General features: G+C 36.2%; 1 protein-coding gene across 1 annotated transcript; it reads left to right on the forward strand.

The window, feature by feature from the left end:
- The first annotated feature begins 1852 nt into the window (after positions 1-1852).
- Positions 1853-16007, forward strand: LOC108998020 (uncharacterized protein At4g15545). The gene is made up of 10 exons (XM_018974443.2): positions 1853-2308; positions 4606-4674; positions 13399-13452; positions 13595-13658; positions 13811-13852; positions 14054-14311; positions 14602-14647; positions 14745-14823; positions 14929-15059; positions 15640-16007. The coding sequence occupies exons 1-9, from the start codon at positions 2024-2026 to the stop codon at positions 15019-15021; spliced, it is 990 nt and encodes a 329-aa protein (XP_018829988.1). The 5' UTR covers positions 1853-2023; the 3' UTR covers positions 15022-15059; positions 15640-16007.
- The last annotated feature ends 456 nt before the right edge of the window (positions 16008-16463 follow it).

Raw genomic sequence — 16463 nt, forward strand, 5'->3', positions numbered from 1 at the left:
TCTAGAAAATGAAGCAAAGTTTACCTAATGTCTTTTAGTCTTATGATGTAGTATGATATAAATTTTCATCAATTTTTCTGATATAGTATGAGTCAGTAATTGTAGTATGAGTCGGTAATTGTAGTCATAATTGTTCATTTTGTAAGTGTCAGGAAACATGAGCTATGATCGCTAAAGAGCACTTTTGGTTCCTTTTTTTTGATAATTTTGAAATCATTCATATTTCAAACCGTGTAAATGGTTTGCATTATACACAATTGTGCTTTTCTCCATGTAAAACAATCTTTTCAAAACCACATCAATTGATATACTTACTTTTGATTTAATATTTTGTATCTTTTTAGATCATTTGATTTTGTCTATTCCAATTATGCAAGTCACTAGCTGTTTAGAACATTAGGGAGATGAAATATTTTTTTATACATAACTTTTATGGTTTTTCTTGCAGGGGAGTCAGAACTAGTTGTTCTTTTTCATTTCTTAAGGTGGTAGTGGTTTGTGAGATTGCAGAAAATCAATAAATGTTGAGGATACAATCAATGATATTAATAGCAAGGGAAAGAAACAATTTTTTTGCATTCGAAGAAGTTTTTTTGTGGTACTCGTTTTACATTTCAACCTTTTTTAAAAAGTCTTGAAGCAAAGCATAAAGAGGGAGATATTGTTTGCGTAAGTGGTAAGGTGAGTTTCTTGGAGATTCTCTATTGTTGAGTTGCAGGAAAGCACAAATTGTTGAGAGAACAGACTGATCATAAAAAAAATCATCAATATACAGAAACTCAATAAAACTAACAAATAATTAAGAGAACAAACTTGTATACAAAAACTTTCCATATGCTGTAAAATCCCACAATCATGTACTAACGCAAATTCATAGACCCATATTCTAAGAAGAAAAAATTTGTGTTTTCCTGCATTTTAGAGAGAGAGAGAGAGAGATTCCAAGAAAGCAAACATATTTCACCCATATATTCTATGAATCGGTATACGCATGAACTCACGCAAACTCCTATACCCATATTCTAAGAAGAAAAGATTTAAGATTTCATGCATTTTGGAGAGAGTGAGAGAATAGAGAGAGATTCCAATGTTTACCTCAACAATGAGAGCAGATCTTGAAACTGAATGATTAGAGATGGAAGCAGCAAGCGTAGTCGAGGAAGAATGCTTTGCTTCTGTCTTTGGCGCCAAGCAACGGAGAAAGTGTGGGAACGAGAGAGAGGGGGTCTGAAATGAGAAGAAAAGAAATATGAAGGAATGAGGAAAATCGAAGATGAGGAGGAAAGATAAATTAATTAAAAAAGTTTACAATCATGAATAGAATCCTCTACATGTAGCGGGATCACTGTTTCAAAATGTAAAATATTTGTAAAATACAATGATGGAGTCCTCTTTTAAGACCATTTCTTTATATTTCAAAAAAAAAAATATTTTACTATTGGTTTGACTAATGGGAGTACCTCAGATACTTTTAAACACTCTTATTACTATTCTTTATTTTATTATTATTTTTTACTTATTTTTTTTTATTATTCATTACTTTTTATTATTATTTAATATTTTATTATTATTTTTTTACTATTATTTATAAATATTTTTAAATATTTTCACTGTCCAAAAGATAAAGTGCTTAACATTTTTACGTATGTCTGGAAAATATTTCAAATCAACTGGTTTAAGGTCTGTTTGGAGGGAAACCTCCTAAATTTCAAACTCCAACAAAGTAAGTGCCGCCCCAAATTTTATTTAAATAAACACCACTTTGAATTTTGAAAGCAAAAGACAACGAACTAAAATAAAAATAAAAATAAAAATAATTTAAAAAAAGGGATCAAATTTTCGTTGTGTCCAAAGCGACAGACTGAGCGTGCGTCATTTCATGGAATTAGGTTGAGACTGTTCGTTGTCATATATCCTCTGCAACCACACCAAGCCAATCACATCCACCTTATCAAACCCTCGTATATACGTATAATTCTCACGCTGACACCAGCGAGAGAGGGATAGAGGAGAACAGGTTGGTATGGCGCTGAGCATTGTTGGGAGCGTGGGCCCGGATTTCGACCTCCCGGACGAGATCCTGGCTGTGATTCCGACTGATCCCTACGATCAGCTCGATCTGGCCCGGAAGATCACCTCCATGGCCATAGCCTCGCGTGTGTCCAACCTCGAGTCTGAGGTCGCCCGCATGCGCTACAAGCTCCAAGACAAGGACCGCGTTGTCTTGGACCTGGAGGAGAAGGTCTCTCGTCTCGACTACGCCTACCGGGAGGCCGACTCGAGACTCAAAATCGCTCTCGACGACAATGTAGTCCCTTATTCTTTTTTTCCCTATTCGTTTAATTTCTTTATATAATTTAATCTGTGTTTTCTTTTGTTTGGTTAAAAAAAACAGCAGTTGGCAAAATTGATTCCAGTATTTTTGTTAAGTTGCTGAATTGTGCTTGAAAATTGTTGTTATGACTCAAATGCGTCTGATTTTGACGGTTTTGTTTGTGTCAGAAAGTTCTGGGGTGGGGGTGGGTTAGAAGGGATTAGTTAAATTTTTGTGGGTTTTTGTATTTTTGAGATTCCGGATAAAGAGGTGGCCTCTTTTTCTAGTGTTCTAGTGGATCTCAACTGAGTAACGTTTTCAAACGAAAATTAAAATTGGCACAGTTTGTGCAACATCCATTCCTCTACGGTTAGAAATGCTACTATAATGCTACTATAAACCACGGTTAGAAATGCTACTATGGTTTATATTCCATGAGCCAGATTATAGGTTAATCTATAAACAGCTCAAACATGCTGAAAATTTTATTAATAAAGCTTTAAATGGTGATAGTTATAGCAAAACCCATAAGCTGATAAGTTTATAAACTCTCTCAATGTTATAAAAGACATCATAAATGTACCCAATGTGCACTTGCAGAAAGTTCCTTGCTAGGGGCTTGTGTACCTCTAGGATTAGTCAAGACATTGTTCTGGAGACCCAGAGCAAATAAAAATAAAAATAATAGAAATCATAAATGAAACTCTCTAGTGATAGGGTAATGTGTAATCTAAGCCATGGTCTCCAAGTGCTAGAGCCTGCCCTTTTGTCCCAACATCGATGACTTCAGTACCAAGAACGTTTAAAAAGACATAAACATGATGTGAGTCGAATAATAAGTAAGCAAATATATAATACAGTAAACAATATAATAATTAGATTTTCACATTTTGAATAACTTGAATACTTAAAGAACATTCATACATATCTCAAACATTTTCTTTAATCTCTGGGCAGCCAACACACAATTATGCCCTGTGTGAGAGTTGGTGATCTTAAAGATCATTGTCTTCTTTAGTTTTTCGGTATTTACTCCAAAAGCATAAATTTTCAGCCATACATTCAAATATAACCAATGTCTAAACTTGATTAAAATTTAATACAATATAAATATGCAGAAAAGCAGTTGGCCCATGGGTCTAAACATTTTTTTTTATCAGTACCCATGGGTCTAAACTCAAAAGCTCACTCCAGATTTAGGAGTTTTATGGGCTCGGGTACTTATCAAAAAAAAGTTTTATGGGCTCGGGTGTCATTGTTTGCACTCAGAATTTTAGAGAGTGATGCTTTACGTGGGTGTAAAAGAAGAGAAAAGCAAAAATATTTGAGTTTTTATATTTGATCATTTTTACAACTAAAAGATAATGAGGAATTAAGCTCAATTGAAGTTTAATAGTGTCGTCGGTTGACGGAAACTAATGATGGAGTTTGATGATAATGCTGAGGGGAGAAGCCTTATAAGCCAATGTATTTCATTAATCCCGTGGTTGCCAGCAAATTGATTTCATTTTATGCCATCTTAGGCCATGTTTTGTTAATGAGATTTTGAGAATTTTGTACTTGGACTATGCCTATTCTCATTAATAAAGTTTCTTTTTTACTGATCAACAAAAAAAAAAAAAAAAACCAGAGAATTTTTGACAAATCTTTCTTGAAAAATTTTGAGATTTTTTTACTGGGTTTTTTGAAAGTAGATGGGAAGATTTGATTTGTTTTATAAAATATGTTCTGTATTAGGATTTGGGAATGTGAATGGGAGAATTTGTTTAAATGCAACAATTTTAGGATGTTTTTGTTTTGGTTTTTGTAAAAGTTGTTTTGGTTTTGTGTTTTTGACTTTTCACTCTAATCTAGACTAATTGGATGAAAAGTTGAAATAGTAAATTTTTTGAGATTGGAAGATGTTTGGTTTGAATTTGAAAACATTTTTTGAAAACTTTTGGAAAAATAATTTGAGACTTGATCTTTCCTAGGTTGCCTACAGAACTAGCAAAAAAAAGTTGTGATTGGATTATGAGATCCATATTTTCGATATGTTAAAATCATTCAAATCCAATATTTTTATCACTGACCTAGAGATATGTGGTGTTGTTTTCTTGAGTCCCAAAATTGAAAAGAAAGTAAAAGAAAAAGAAAAGAGAGAGAACAAGAGTGCATAACATCTGAAAGTGTCTTTTTAACTTGAAATTCTCTGTAATAGAAATAGGCATCTGAATTTCTAGTTGAAGCATTTGAAACTCTTTGTTCTGATCCTTTACTTTTTTTTTTCTTTTTTACTTGTTCGATTGAAGATGAGGCTATCAAGGGAACGGGATTCGTTGGCAATGACTGCAAAAAAACTTGGCCGTGATTTGGCAAAGGTGAGGGAGGTCTTATTATTTTTCTGGTTGAACTGTAGTCATCTTATTGTTCATTCACTGGGGTTATTTTAATTTGTGTTCTATTCCTTATAAAAAACCTAATACTAATTTGTGTTCTATTTATCTTGCAAATCTTCTTATGGGATTAGAGAACAAAAATCTTTCGTTTCAGAGAGTGGAATAGTGTAAATTGGGCAGCCCTTTGGGTTTCGATTCTTTCATAATTAATGACAATAGCTAGTTACTTGACTGTTGTTGGGAATGAGCCACCAAAATACAATGTAGTCTCATATTTACATGTATGTATATACTTATTCCATTACATACAAAAAAGGAAAACAATTCTATTTCTGGTCATAATTAGCAATAATTTGTCATGTAACATTTGTTTTCTGTAAAGCTTAGCAATGGCATATTTGCTACATGCTGTAAAGCTTTTCTTTCTGCAAGAATGTAAAAGGTAATAGGCCTATGGCCAGAAAAAAGTCTATTGGTCATAATCTTTATTAAAGATGTATGGAGCTTTAAAATGTCTTTATGGTTGTTTTTGCAGCCTAAGATTAGTTAACATCGGCATATATGTTGGGAGTTGTGACTTTCTTAAATTGGATTACAAGTGAAGCGGTTGAATTTCAATTTGATCGGATATCCATTTTGTTACATATTTATTTTTTGATTGGCACCGGGTGTTTGAGAACAAAGTCCTAACTAATCCCGGGGGTGCATAAGCCATCGGCAGGAAGTTTCCCGCAAGTGCATTTCGGGTAATTCAAGGGGAAGTTCTTCCAGTCTGATGACCTTTAGAAATTGTTTGCACTCAAAGATTTGAACCTTAGACCTGGAGGGAGCATACCACCAAGACCAAGGCCTTTACCACTTGAGCCAACCACCAATATCCATTTTTTTATTTAGTGATTTTGATCTTAATTAATACTATGTGAGATATAATTCCATATTCTTTGGGTCACGTTCACTGAAAATTTAGATTCTTAGACCTTATAACGATAATAGAATAAATACTTCAGTTGGTTGGGGGAAAGAGTAGAGGGTACGAAAGTTGGTATAGGAAAAGAGATAGTAAGATGATTGTTGCCATTGTTGATTGGGTTAAAGGAAGAAAGCAAAGGATGTTCATTTCATCCTGGGCCCACCAAAGATATTTTGTGTGTGTATCTCAAGTATATATATGTATGCATATGGTGATCACAGAATAAGTACTACTTTTAGTTGGGGGGAAGAGTGTTGTAGGTAAGTGGGCTAAGGAAAAGTAGAGTAAAATGATTTTATTCAGTTTGGAGAGAAATGGAATGGAAAGAAATGAGGGTTACTAATTTTTGCTGATGGGCTGGAACTTGCAAAAGTGGGGTGATTCTCTTTTCTTCCAACCTAAGCGCAACATTTACTTTTTCCCTCCTTTCTTCCTTATGTGGTAAACCACAGGTTTGCTTTCCTTCTGGTAATTCCTTCCATTGCAACCTTTTGTTCACCCATATCCCTTCCCACCAAATAGTGAGAATTTCTTTAAGATGCTAACATTCACCAGATTAAATCAAGCAACTGTAATTGGTGCTAATCAGTTCCTGGGTTTCAGTCCATCATTATATAAGACATAAGCTTAATGAATACATTATAGTGATGATGAAATAGATAGAATGCCGTTTTCTTTGAAATAGGACTAAATGTGAAATAGCTGAAAGCTAATCTGTTGTCTTGAATATTTCTGTTTTGGGCTGGTTACCATATTGTAATCATTGCATCACAAATAACTGCTAGCGTTTGTCAATCATAGTAAGTTTGGCACCAGTTAGGGTTGGCCCTTCCGCTTTATTTATATGATTCTTCATTTTGTTTTCAAGCAGTTAAATCAAATTTGTTTATGCTTTGTGATGTTAACATCAATTTGATGAGAATCTCATGTAGTTTCATTTTAGTCAAATAATCTTAACACTTTTGGAATACTATCCCTTATTGTTTAATGTAGTGCATTTGGATTAAAAGGAATGCCCAAAGTTTCAATACGAGTTGGGCTTTACTACTTTGTTTTTGAAGTCACTTCGAGTGGTGTTGTATTAATGCTCATCCTGATGTTTCTAAACACCCACTTTTTTGGGTGCTTTCTCATGCATACTGCTTTTCTACTTGAGTTGCATGTCCATTGCGCTTATAATATAATTGCTTTTACTTATCAGCAAAAGTCTGTTTGTAAGACAATATCCTTCAAGTGGCTAGGAAAAGTCTGTGAAACTAAGTGAATGAGTCCAGTTGATATGGCCTCTTGGCTTCTAGTTGGCCTTTCTGGTTGATGTTTGATTACCACGAACATTGATGTAGGATAATAGTGGAACAAGAAAGAGAAACAGAATAATAGTAGAACAGAGAAGAAAAGAAGCCATAAAAGATAAGAGAAGAAGAAGACAAAGAGAAATGGGGTTGGAAGAATGGCGGCTGTAACAAGCGCTCAATTGTTTAATCTCCAAAAACTCCCCTTCAATGTTTCATTTCAAGCATTTAAATAGTAAAATAACACAAATCCTAAATAAACCTTAGAAAGTCTATGGGCTAAAGCCCAAACCCATTAATACAAACCCAAATAAATAAATAAAACATAAGTAAAATAACCAAAATAACAATAATAGGAAATGCCCTCTCTCCCGGGGTGGGAAAAACTCGATTCTGTCGAGTTGCAAATCACAACAAGATTGCAATCAATCACCCAACCATAAGCTAAGTGGTTGAGCAAGTTTCTTCCGACGCCCATAAACACGTGAGTGGAGGCCTGAATCTGGTGTCCCCACCAACTCCCCTAGAATGGGTGGATGGTGATCCGGGCAAAGGAAGATTCTGCTAACTCCAATAAGGCTCCAATAAATCTGGATCAAGCTATTGGAGTCTATCTGGGAATCCATGTACAGTCAGAATCAGGTATATCTACCCAACGAACAAGGAAACATTGAACTTCTCCATCATTGGTCAACACAATCTGTTCATCTAAAATAGCATCAATTTTATCTTTGTGTGCTGTGATAGAGAGTATTGGAGTATGAGTGACGAAAGGTTAAAGGTCAAGGTCCACAGATGGAGGTAGAAGAGGATCATTGGAGGGATTGAAATGGCCTTTATAAGCAACTAAGTCCTAAACATTGAAAGTAGAGTGGCAACCAAAATGTGATGGAAGATCAATGACATGCATTTGGACCAACGCACATTAAAATTTTAAAAGGACCAGCACTACAGGCTTGCAATTTGAAAGCGAATCCTAGTGGACGCCGTTCCGGTCTACTTTGGATCATAACATAATCCCCAATATTAAATTTAATATGTCGTTTATGCAAATCAACTCGAAGTTTATATGATGCATTATTGGCTTCAAGTTGTTTATTGATCTCAATATGTAAGTCATAAAGATGTTGTACAAATGCCTCAGTTGATACAGACACTTGCATGTGGGGACATGAGAATAAGGTCTAAAGGTTTCCTAGGCTTATAGCCATGATCCATATCCCTAATCCATTGAGTAAAAACTCGAGGATTTTAGCAACTATCAAAAGTAGGGGCATCTAACTTAATGTTTCTAAATAAGCTCTCTTCATGGCGAGTAGGAGACTTGAGTACCCTGACGGTAATGGTCTCGTTCTTGCTCACGATCATAATCTCTATCTCCACGATCACGTCTAAAATGTTGTCGACCACCTCATTGACGACGATAGTGTCTATTATGGGACGCTTCAGAGTTGTCAAATGAATGAGGGGGTTCCGCAAAATTGTTCAACCTAGTAGCTAGGTCCCTGTTCTCCTCAAGAGTAGCAGCCATCTCAGTTTGGACAACTGCTAATTGAGTTTGTAAATGTTGCTAGTTAGTGGCTGGTTGAGTTAATTGTCGGGTGAGGGCATCAAATTGGGAAGGATCCATGGTAAAGGTATTGGAACTAGAGGTGAAAAGACGACTACTACGCAACTGCATGCAATACAACACCAGCTAAATTAAGTGCAATGGAGAGATCAATGAACAATAAGTGCAAGCAATGAAAAATATCAACCTGAGCTAACAATAATTTTTTTTTTTACAAGTAGGAATGTAACGTCCCAATAGAAGGCCCAAACCACATGACCTATACTCCAAAATGACTAGTCAATGATACAATTAGAGTCCCATTGGAACTTTATAAAGAGCAAGAACTTCTCCTTCCCAAGCAATGTGGGATCCCATACACCACCTACTCATATTCATATTATATGGGGTATCACAATCTACCCCCCTTAAATTTTCGACGTTCTCGTTGGGCTTGTCCATTGTAAGTAGGACGGCTCAAGTCCCACATTTCTGGTTGGGATAGGTTTTGATACCAATTGTAACACCCCCTTCCCGTAGGATAGAGATATTACCAACCTTTAGAACATAATACCCGGTAAAGATATTCATATCCTGAAATACCTCATTTATTGAAATTCTTCAAAACGTTAAAACTGAATTGAACATGATTGTTTTGGAAACTGAACGAAATATAAAAGAACATAAACTAATCTTATGAATGACATAAAAGAAATCTAATTCTGGTGATAAAATCACTTATTCATTCCTAAGTCTTTGTACTAGATCTATTCTTGGCCATCCAGCTCTTCATCATCATGGACATCATCTGCGAGAATCAGACATGGAAGAAAACAAGAAGACACAAAAATAATGAGTTGAATACTCAGTAAGTAGTACATCATATCGTAAAATATAGTCTTTGCCTAACATACATTTCATTTCTATGATACCCTTCATAACATACACATAGCTTCATGAATTTCAATCAAACACGTAACATGACTTTCTGAAAGATTTTACATACATATATCATCACAGACTTAATAGCATACATTTTTGTTATTAACATAAGCGGAAGCATATATAATCAAAACATGTAATTGTGAATGCATAATATCTTAGTTATCTTGTCTTAACATGAAGTGAAACATGCTTGTGTTCGTGTTTTCACTTATCTGGCATAACATGGAGTGAAACACGCTTGAATCCGTGTTTCACTTAACTTGCATAACATGGAGTGAAATACGCTTGAGTCCGTGTTTCACTTAACTTGCATAACATGGAGCGAAACACACTTGAGTCCGTGTTTCACTAAACTTGCATAACATGAAATGAAACACGCTTGAGTCCGTGGTTCACTAAACTTATGGTTAACCACGCTTGAGTCCGTGGCACCGTTACATTTCTTATCTTTCTTAATGCATGAGATTTGGTTAGGCTTCATGAACATTTCTAACATGGCATAATCTTGTACATGGTATAGCGTAACATGACATGGCATTGCATATTCTTGTACATGGCATATTCTTGTACATGGCATAGCATAATATGATTTAGCATGGCATATTCTTGTACATGGCATGGTATAACGTGATATTACCTAACATGCTATGAATGTTTTATGACGTTCCAAGACATACATGATCCAGGTACTACTTGAACATGACATACATGGTCTAAGTATTACACAAACATGGCATATATAACCTAAGCATTTCATGAACATGGCTTGCGTAATCTGACTATTACATGGCATACTTGACTTTGAACTACCACTTCAACATTTCATGGCTTTCATATGAATTTAGTAACATTAAATCAATCAACAACAAATTCATTCACTCAAGCATAATCTCATATTTCATCAAGGATCGAAAAGTGAACTAACCTTGACTTGCCTCTTAGCGTATCGTAGTTAACAATCATAAGCACATTACATTTTCATACATAACAATAATATTCACAGTGCGCATATATTAATATGATCATACTATTTACCTCTTAGCGTTGCTTCCTGATTTCCAACTTGTAGCGCGTTACCTAAACGAGATTCTAGACGTTAATAACTTCCTAGCAAAACGTGTCGTAATACTCTACGTAATTAAATTCGTATAAGGAATTTAACTAATAATAGACTCCAACATATGCTTTGAAATCCTTTAAAAAGCTTTTATAAAAATTGTGTCAACGGTGGCTCTGGGTGGCTGGGAGTGACCGGCGACGTGACTGGGGGGTCCCTATGGTGGTGCGACACCGAGAGAGGGAGAGAGAGAGAGAAAAAGTGAGAGTTTAGAGAGAAATGGGTTTGAAACTCAAATAACCGAAAGGGAGGAAGGTGGCGCGCGGCGGCAGGGGCTTACCTGAGGGAGTGGGTTCAACGGGGTTGGGTTGGCCGGCGTTTTCTGCCACTGTGGGTAGGGCTCCGACGTCCTGGGGTGGTCGGCGATGGTTGGGCAGAAATATGGCTTATGCGGAAATGTTGTTTCTCTTGGTATTTCAACGTGTGCATCACAGAGGCTTGAGAGTTTCTTATAGGCGATGGGGGGAAACAACGTGAACACTTAGGAGATTGGCTGAAATTTGAAGTTGCCTAGACTTTAGGAACCTATTCTCACGTGGATACCGTTTCTGAGAGGGTTTGAAGAGTTTGAATTGGAGTTGATCACACACTCTGGAAACTGAAACTAGTACGGGGACTAAGTGGATAGAGTATACGAAGGTTTTAAGGGAAATGAATCACTAATATAATCTATCTATTAGCACGAAATCTAAAATGATAAATAAATAAAAATAAAAATAAGCAAATATAAAGACAATAAAATACTAATAAATAAATAAATAAATAAAATACTAGTTTTAAGCCCTAAATTTGGACTCGTATGTTAGAAGGAAGCAAATTGGGCCGTAGCAAATGTCGGGAAAATTATCCAAGACTAAATCAGCCAAGGGGTCCAATCAAGTGGGTAGTCAAATGGTCAACTTAAATGAGTCATGGCTCAATGGGTCTATTCCGATGGGTTTGGATGAAATTACTACGGGTAACAGCAGCACATAGAAAACAATTGATACACTTTTAAAATGAACTGGTAGTATAAAACCAAAGAGAGATAGGAAATAGTGACTCCCTTTGTTCGTTGAGAAATTGTGCAGAGATGGGTATCGCATGGGTGGTGACGACTTCACACGAAAGGAAATGCTTCTAATGGAGTTGCTGCCTGCAGAAGCCTCGATAGCGGCGGTCTGAGGAGTGATAAAAGGGACCCAGTGTTTTTCAAGGGCTGGAATGCACTGTGGGTTTCGGAATATTGAAGAAGATGAAATGGGTTGGTTTTGGTTTGGATCGAAGGGAGTTCTTCGGTGGAGATGGGTTTCAAGATATGGGTGAGAAAAGTTCTGGGTAATTGATGTGGTTTTCGGTGGATGGAAATGGTGAACTAGATTCACGTGGTAATGGGTTGGTTTCGGTGTTGGGTATCTGGGTTGAAGAAATGATGAACAAAGTGGGGTCCAAAGATTACTCTACTGTTTGAGAAAACCATAGAACCTGACTCTGATACCAAATATGATGTAGGATAATAGTGGAACAAGAAAGAGAAACAGAATAAATAGCAGAACAGAGAAGAAAAGAAGCCAGAAAAGATAAGAGAAGAAGAAGACAAAGAGAAAGAGGGTTGGAAGAATGTCGGCTGTAACAAGCGCTGAATTGTTTAATATCCAAAAACTCCCCTTCGATGTTTCATTACAAGCATTTAAATGGTAAAATAACACAAACCCTAAATAAACCCTAGAAAGTCTATGGGCTGAAGCCCAAGCCCATTAATACAAACCCAAATAAAATAAATAAAACATAAGTAAAATAACCAAAATAACAATAATAGATGTCCTCATCAAACATGCCTAGCATTGGGCTTCGTAGATGTTTAGTTCAAAATTAAACATCTAAGAAGCCCAATGCTTTGCATTGGACTTCACTCATTCCTTGTCAAACTTGAAAGTCTAATAAATTATTTGACTCAGATAATAATGAAAAGAAGCTGTAAAAAGGTCAGTTTGGATTGAAGTTTTACTTTCTGATTTTGATCAGGATACTCAAGAGATGAAGTAATCATATATTTTTGCTGCCTCATATACAGTAACTCTGCCCTGAAAATATTCCCATTTGAAATGCACAATCTATGAGACCCTGACAGCAAATGATTCCCAGCAACATGTCTCTTGTACTAAAATGCCAATAGTACCTTAGGTTGAAAAGGGAGAAAATACTTCACATTTTTTGGAATAAATGCAACTGAAATGGGTTCCTTTGGGTAAGTTAATGGAAAGAGTTTTGATATATGTTTAGTACTTTTCCTTTTGGCTCAAGCTCCTCCCAAGTTAAAGGCTGGACAGTAGGAGTAGCCAATATGGATTCTAGGCTCAAGCAAAATCCAGTTGATTATAGCTGGCTTAGCTAAAAGTAACTTGTAAAGCTAGAACTTCACGTGTATAAAGTGCTTGGCTTACTATCACATATTTAGTTGTGGTTCTAGTACATCATTGCAACTACCTTGATGCCACAAAGTCATTTGCTCACCTTTCAGTTTGCATGTGAGAAAATAGGATGTTTCATGGTTGCATTGCTTTTTTATTTATATCCATATCTAAATATTGATCCTATCTTATGGAACTTACGGTGCTTCTACTTTTACTGATGTAACCTTGTGCTAGACCATTTTTCAACATGGGGCTTCAACTTTTTTCAGCTGTCATCTTTTGGTCTCTTGCTCATACCCATTTTGAGTTTCTTTTGTTACTTTCAAGTTGGTTTGTTTCACTTGTATGGTGTTACCTAATTATTTTTACTGTGGATATCCAAGCTTCTTTGACACGAGTGCTCCCATATGTTTGCTTTTTTGTTTTTGTTCTATTAACAGTTGGAACAATTTAAGAAGCAACTCATGCAGTCCCTAAATGATGACAATTCATCAGTAAGATTTCCTTCCCCAACCAATCTTGGTTCAGGTTCTCTATTAAGTTTTTATGCTTTTCCTCAACATTGGCATTGCATATGATTTATGTAGACCTTAAAAATTAATTAGATACCATCTTTTTTTTATCTCCTTTTAACAGCCAGCTGAAACTGTTGATATTGGAACCTGTGACCAATCGATTCCCAAATCATATCCAGACAAGGGTACTATTCATCTGATTTCATTAATCTTCGATAAATATGATTGTTTTATCTTCTGTTTTTTTTAGCAAATGTGTTGCTTTTTGTCAAGGCTCACATTTCTTTCTTTTATGTTGCCTGCCACCTCGTGGGCACCTTGTGTTTCATGCTTACAGATGAGGGGACAAATGGCTACATGGGACATCAATCTGATGAAGGTATATGAACTTGTCTGTGCTATTCTTTGAGCCTAGATTGTGTGGCTAGATTGTTCCCCTTTCAATAGCTTAAAACCTTGGGCCATCGTAAGTTGTTATTATAGTTAGGTTGTAAATTAGAAGTCATGAAACTAAGTATCTTGAAATTATACATGTTATTACTTCTCATGAAAAGAAATTAAGCTACTTTGTTGTCCGCAGCATCAAGGCATGCTAGGCAAAGATTTTCTATTACTCCATATATCACTCCACAGCTTACGCCAACTGGAACTCCAAAAATTATTTCTACAAGTGTGTCCCCTACGAGTTATTCTGCTGTTGGTTCTCCCCGAAAAAACTCTGGTTCAACATCTCCCACAAGACTGCCCTACGAAGGAAGGACTACGCAGTCTTCATGGTACCCATCAAGCCAGCAGTCATCTGCAGCAAACTCTCCTCCTCGTGGACGACAACAGCCAGGTTTTTATGAGTTGCTGTTTCAATGGGCAGTTTTTCTCATTTTTCACCTTATTGAGTATAGCATACTACTTGTTGGTATTCGTTGGGTGCATGCTTGGCTAAGAGTTCTAACTGCTCATGGCTTACCCTTGTAGCTAGCAAAACATTCCACTGTATTTTGTGTTGTATTCCGTAATAGATGATGACAGTCTGTAGATTAGCTTATACCTCTCCTCGATCACATCTTGTATGTTGTTGCATTCTGCCGTCTGCCATTAATAATTTTCTTTTGTAATTAAAAAAATATGTAGGGCGCACTCCTCGAATAGATGGAAAGGAGTTTTTTCGGCAAGCCAGGTGAGTCTGTGTATGTCCATTGAGTTTTATACCGGCTAATTTGTTATGGTAGTAATAGAGCTCTTTAAACAGTGATTTACATGTTTCTGTAATCCAGGAGTCGGTTATCATATGAGCAGTTCAGTGCATTTCTGGCTAATATCAAGGAACTAAATGGTCAAAAGCAAACCCGAGAGGTAATGAATTGTTAAATGCCTAGTTATTTGCTATTCTATCTCTTAAAACTGCTCGCACTTATCTAATTCTCAAGTAGTATATGGTTTGTAACTTTTTTCTTTCAGGAAACTCTAAGGAAAGCAGAAGAGATATTTGGGATGGATAACAAAGATCTTTACCTATCATTTCAAGGATTGCTAAACCGCAACATACATTAAAATCAAAGTGCATTGCTTGCGATGGTTTTTGATTAGTGGTATGCCTACCTTCAGCCACCCTCTCTTTTCTTGTGTTCGTTGTGTGACATTTGCAGGCATTTTATCACTGACACCTTTTCATCACAATGTTTCATGAGTGTTGCCCTCTACCATTTTTGAGGCTTGTCTCAGTAGTATCATTGTGATGTGCACCAATTAGAAGACAGTTGAATGTGCTAGCAAATATCTTTAAGGCTGTGTTTCTTTGACGTAAAGTTGAAATGTTTATATTTATTTTTTTAGGCAGTCAAGAATTATTATTTGACAAGTGGCCATTCAAGAGGAAATCAATGATGGTTTTATAGTAGGGTTTGCATATCACGATTACATAGCCTTGGAAACCACCCCTGGATGAGGGGGTTCGGGTGGGGGGAAGGACCATCACTAACTGAAAATAACAAAAACAGTGATATGCCATCATTACCAGGAGTTCTGTGCCTCTGCCATGAACAATAAGATCAAATGATCAATAGAGAGATTTGAACCCTTTTTTTTTCCTTTCTTTCACCTTGTTCTTAATTGATCTTCTTTCACATCTTGTAACATTACTACTAAAGAGTTGACTTCTTCATATTGCAGAGAATTAAAATATGAAGAACTCAGCTTCGGGGGTAAAGATTGGTGGCAGTCTCTCTGCAAATGATCAAAGAGAACATGTCATCATAGTATACGCATCTCTCTACTTTTGTTCAAGATTATTCCATCCAGTGGCTCATTGGGTGTTGTGGGGGTGGACATTTAGTGGGGTGCCGATGGCAACTCTTGGGGGTTCATTATGTATGGGTTTGTTGGGGCTAAGGTTATGAACGAATGAAAGCATATGTAGAAGGGTAAGCCGTTGTTTTGCTCCAGATTTTGTTAGGCTGACCGCATGCTAGGTTTTTTTGATGACCAGTAATTCTGCCCATGCCAGAACACTGAAAAATGTGGAAAACAGCTTATTTTTATTGTTTCATGTCAAAACAACACATCCCAAGATTTGCTTAGTTCAACTTTAAATCCAAAAGAAAAAAAAAAAAAAGAAGTATCTAATGTGATTTATCGTCAGGAGATAATAAAATAGTGTTGGATTATATGCATGCGTCGAGCCGTGTGAAAGTTTCATCCTTCACTATTGTTCTAAACCTGTCGAGGGCCCTATGAAGAGCACAAAACAATTAGGACTGCTTTATTTTTCAGGAAGGTAAGAGCTTCCTTCCGAACTGTTTCTTTCCAACCTAAATATAGGCGAGACTGAAATGTGTCATATCTAATTTTACGGGGGAAAGTTTCACTTCTCGTCAAAGTTATCATAGAATCAGTTGATAAGAATGTGGCACCTTGGCCTAACTATCTAAGAGCTTCCACGTTCGGCTCTTCAAAATTTAACAAAAATTTTGGTAAAAAATGATTTTTTTTTTTTA

This window comes from Juglans regia, chromosome 2 (assembly GCF_001411555.2).
Source record: "Juglans regia cultivar Chandler chromosome 2, Walnut 2.0, whole genome shotgun sequence".
NCBI lineage: Eukaryota > Viridiplantae > Streptophyta > Magnoliopsida > Fagales > Juglandaceae > Juglans > Juglans regia.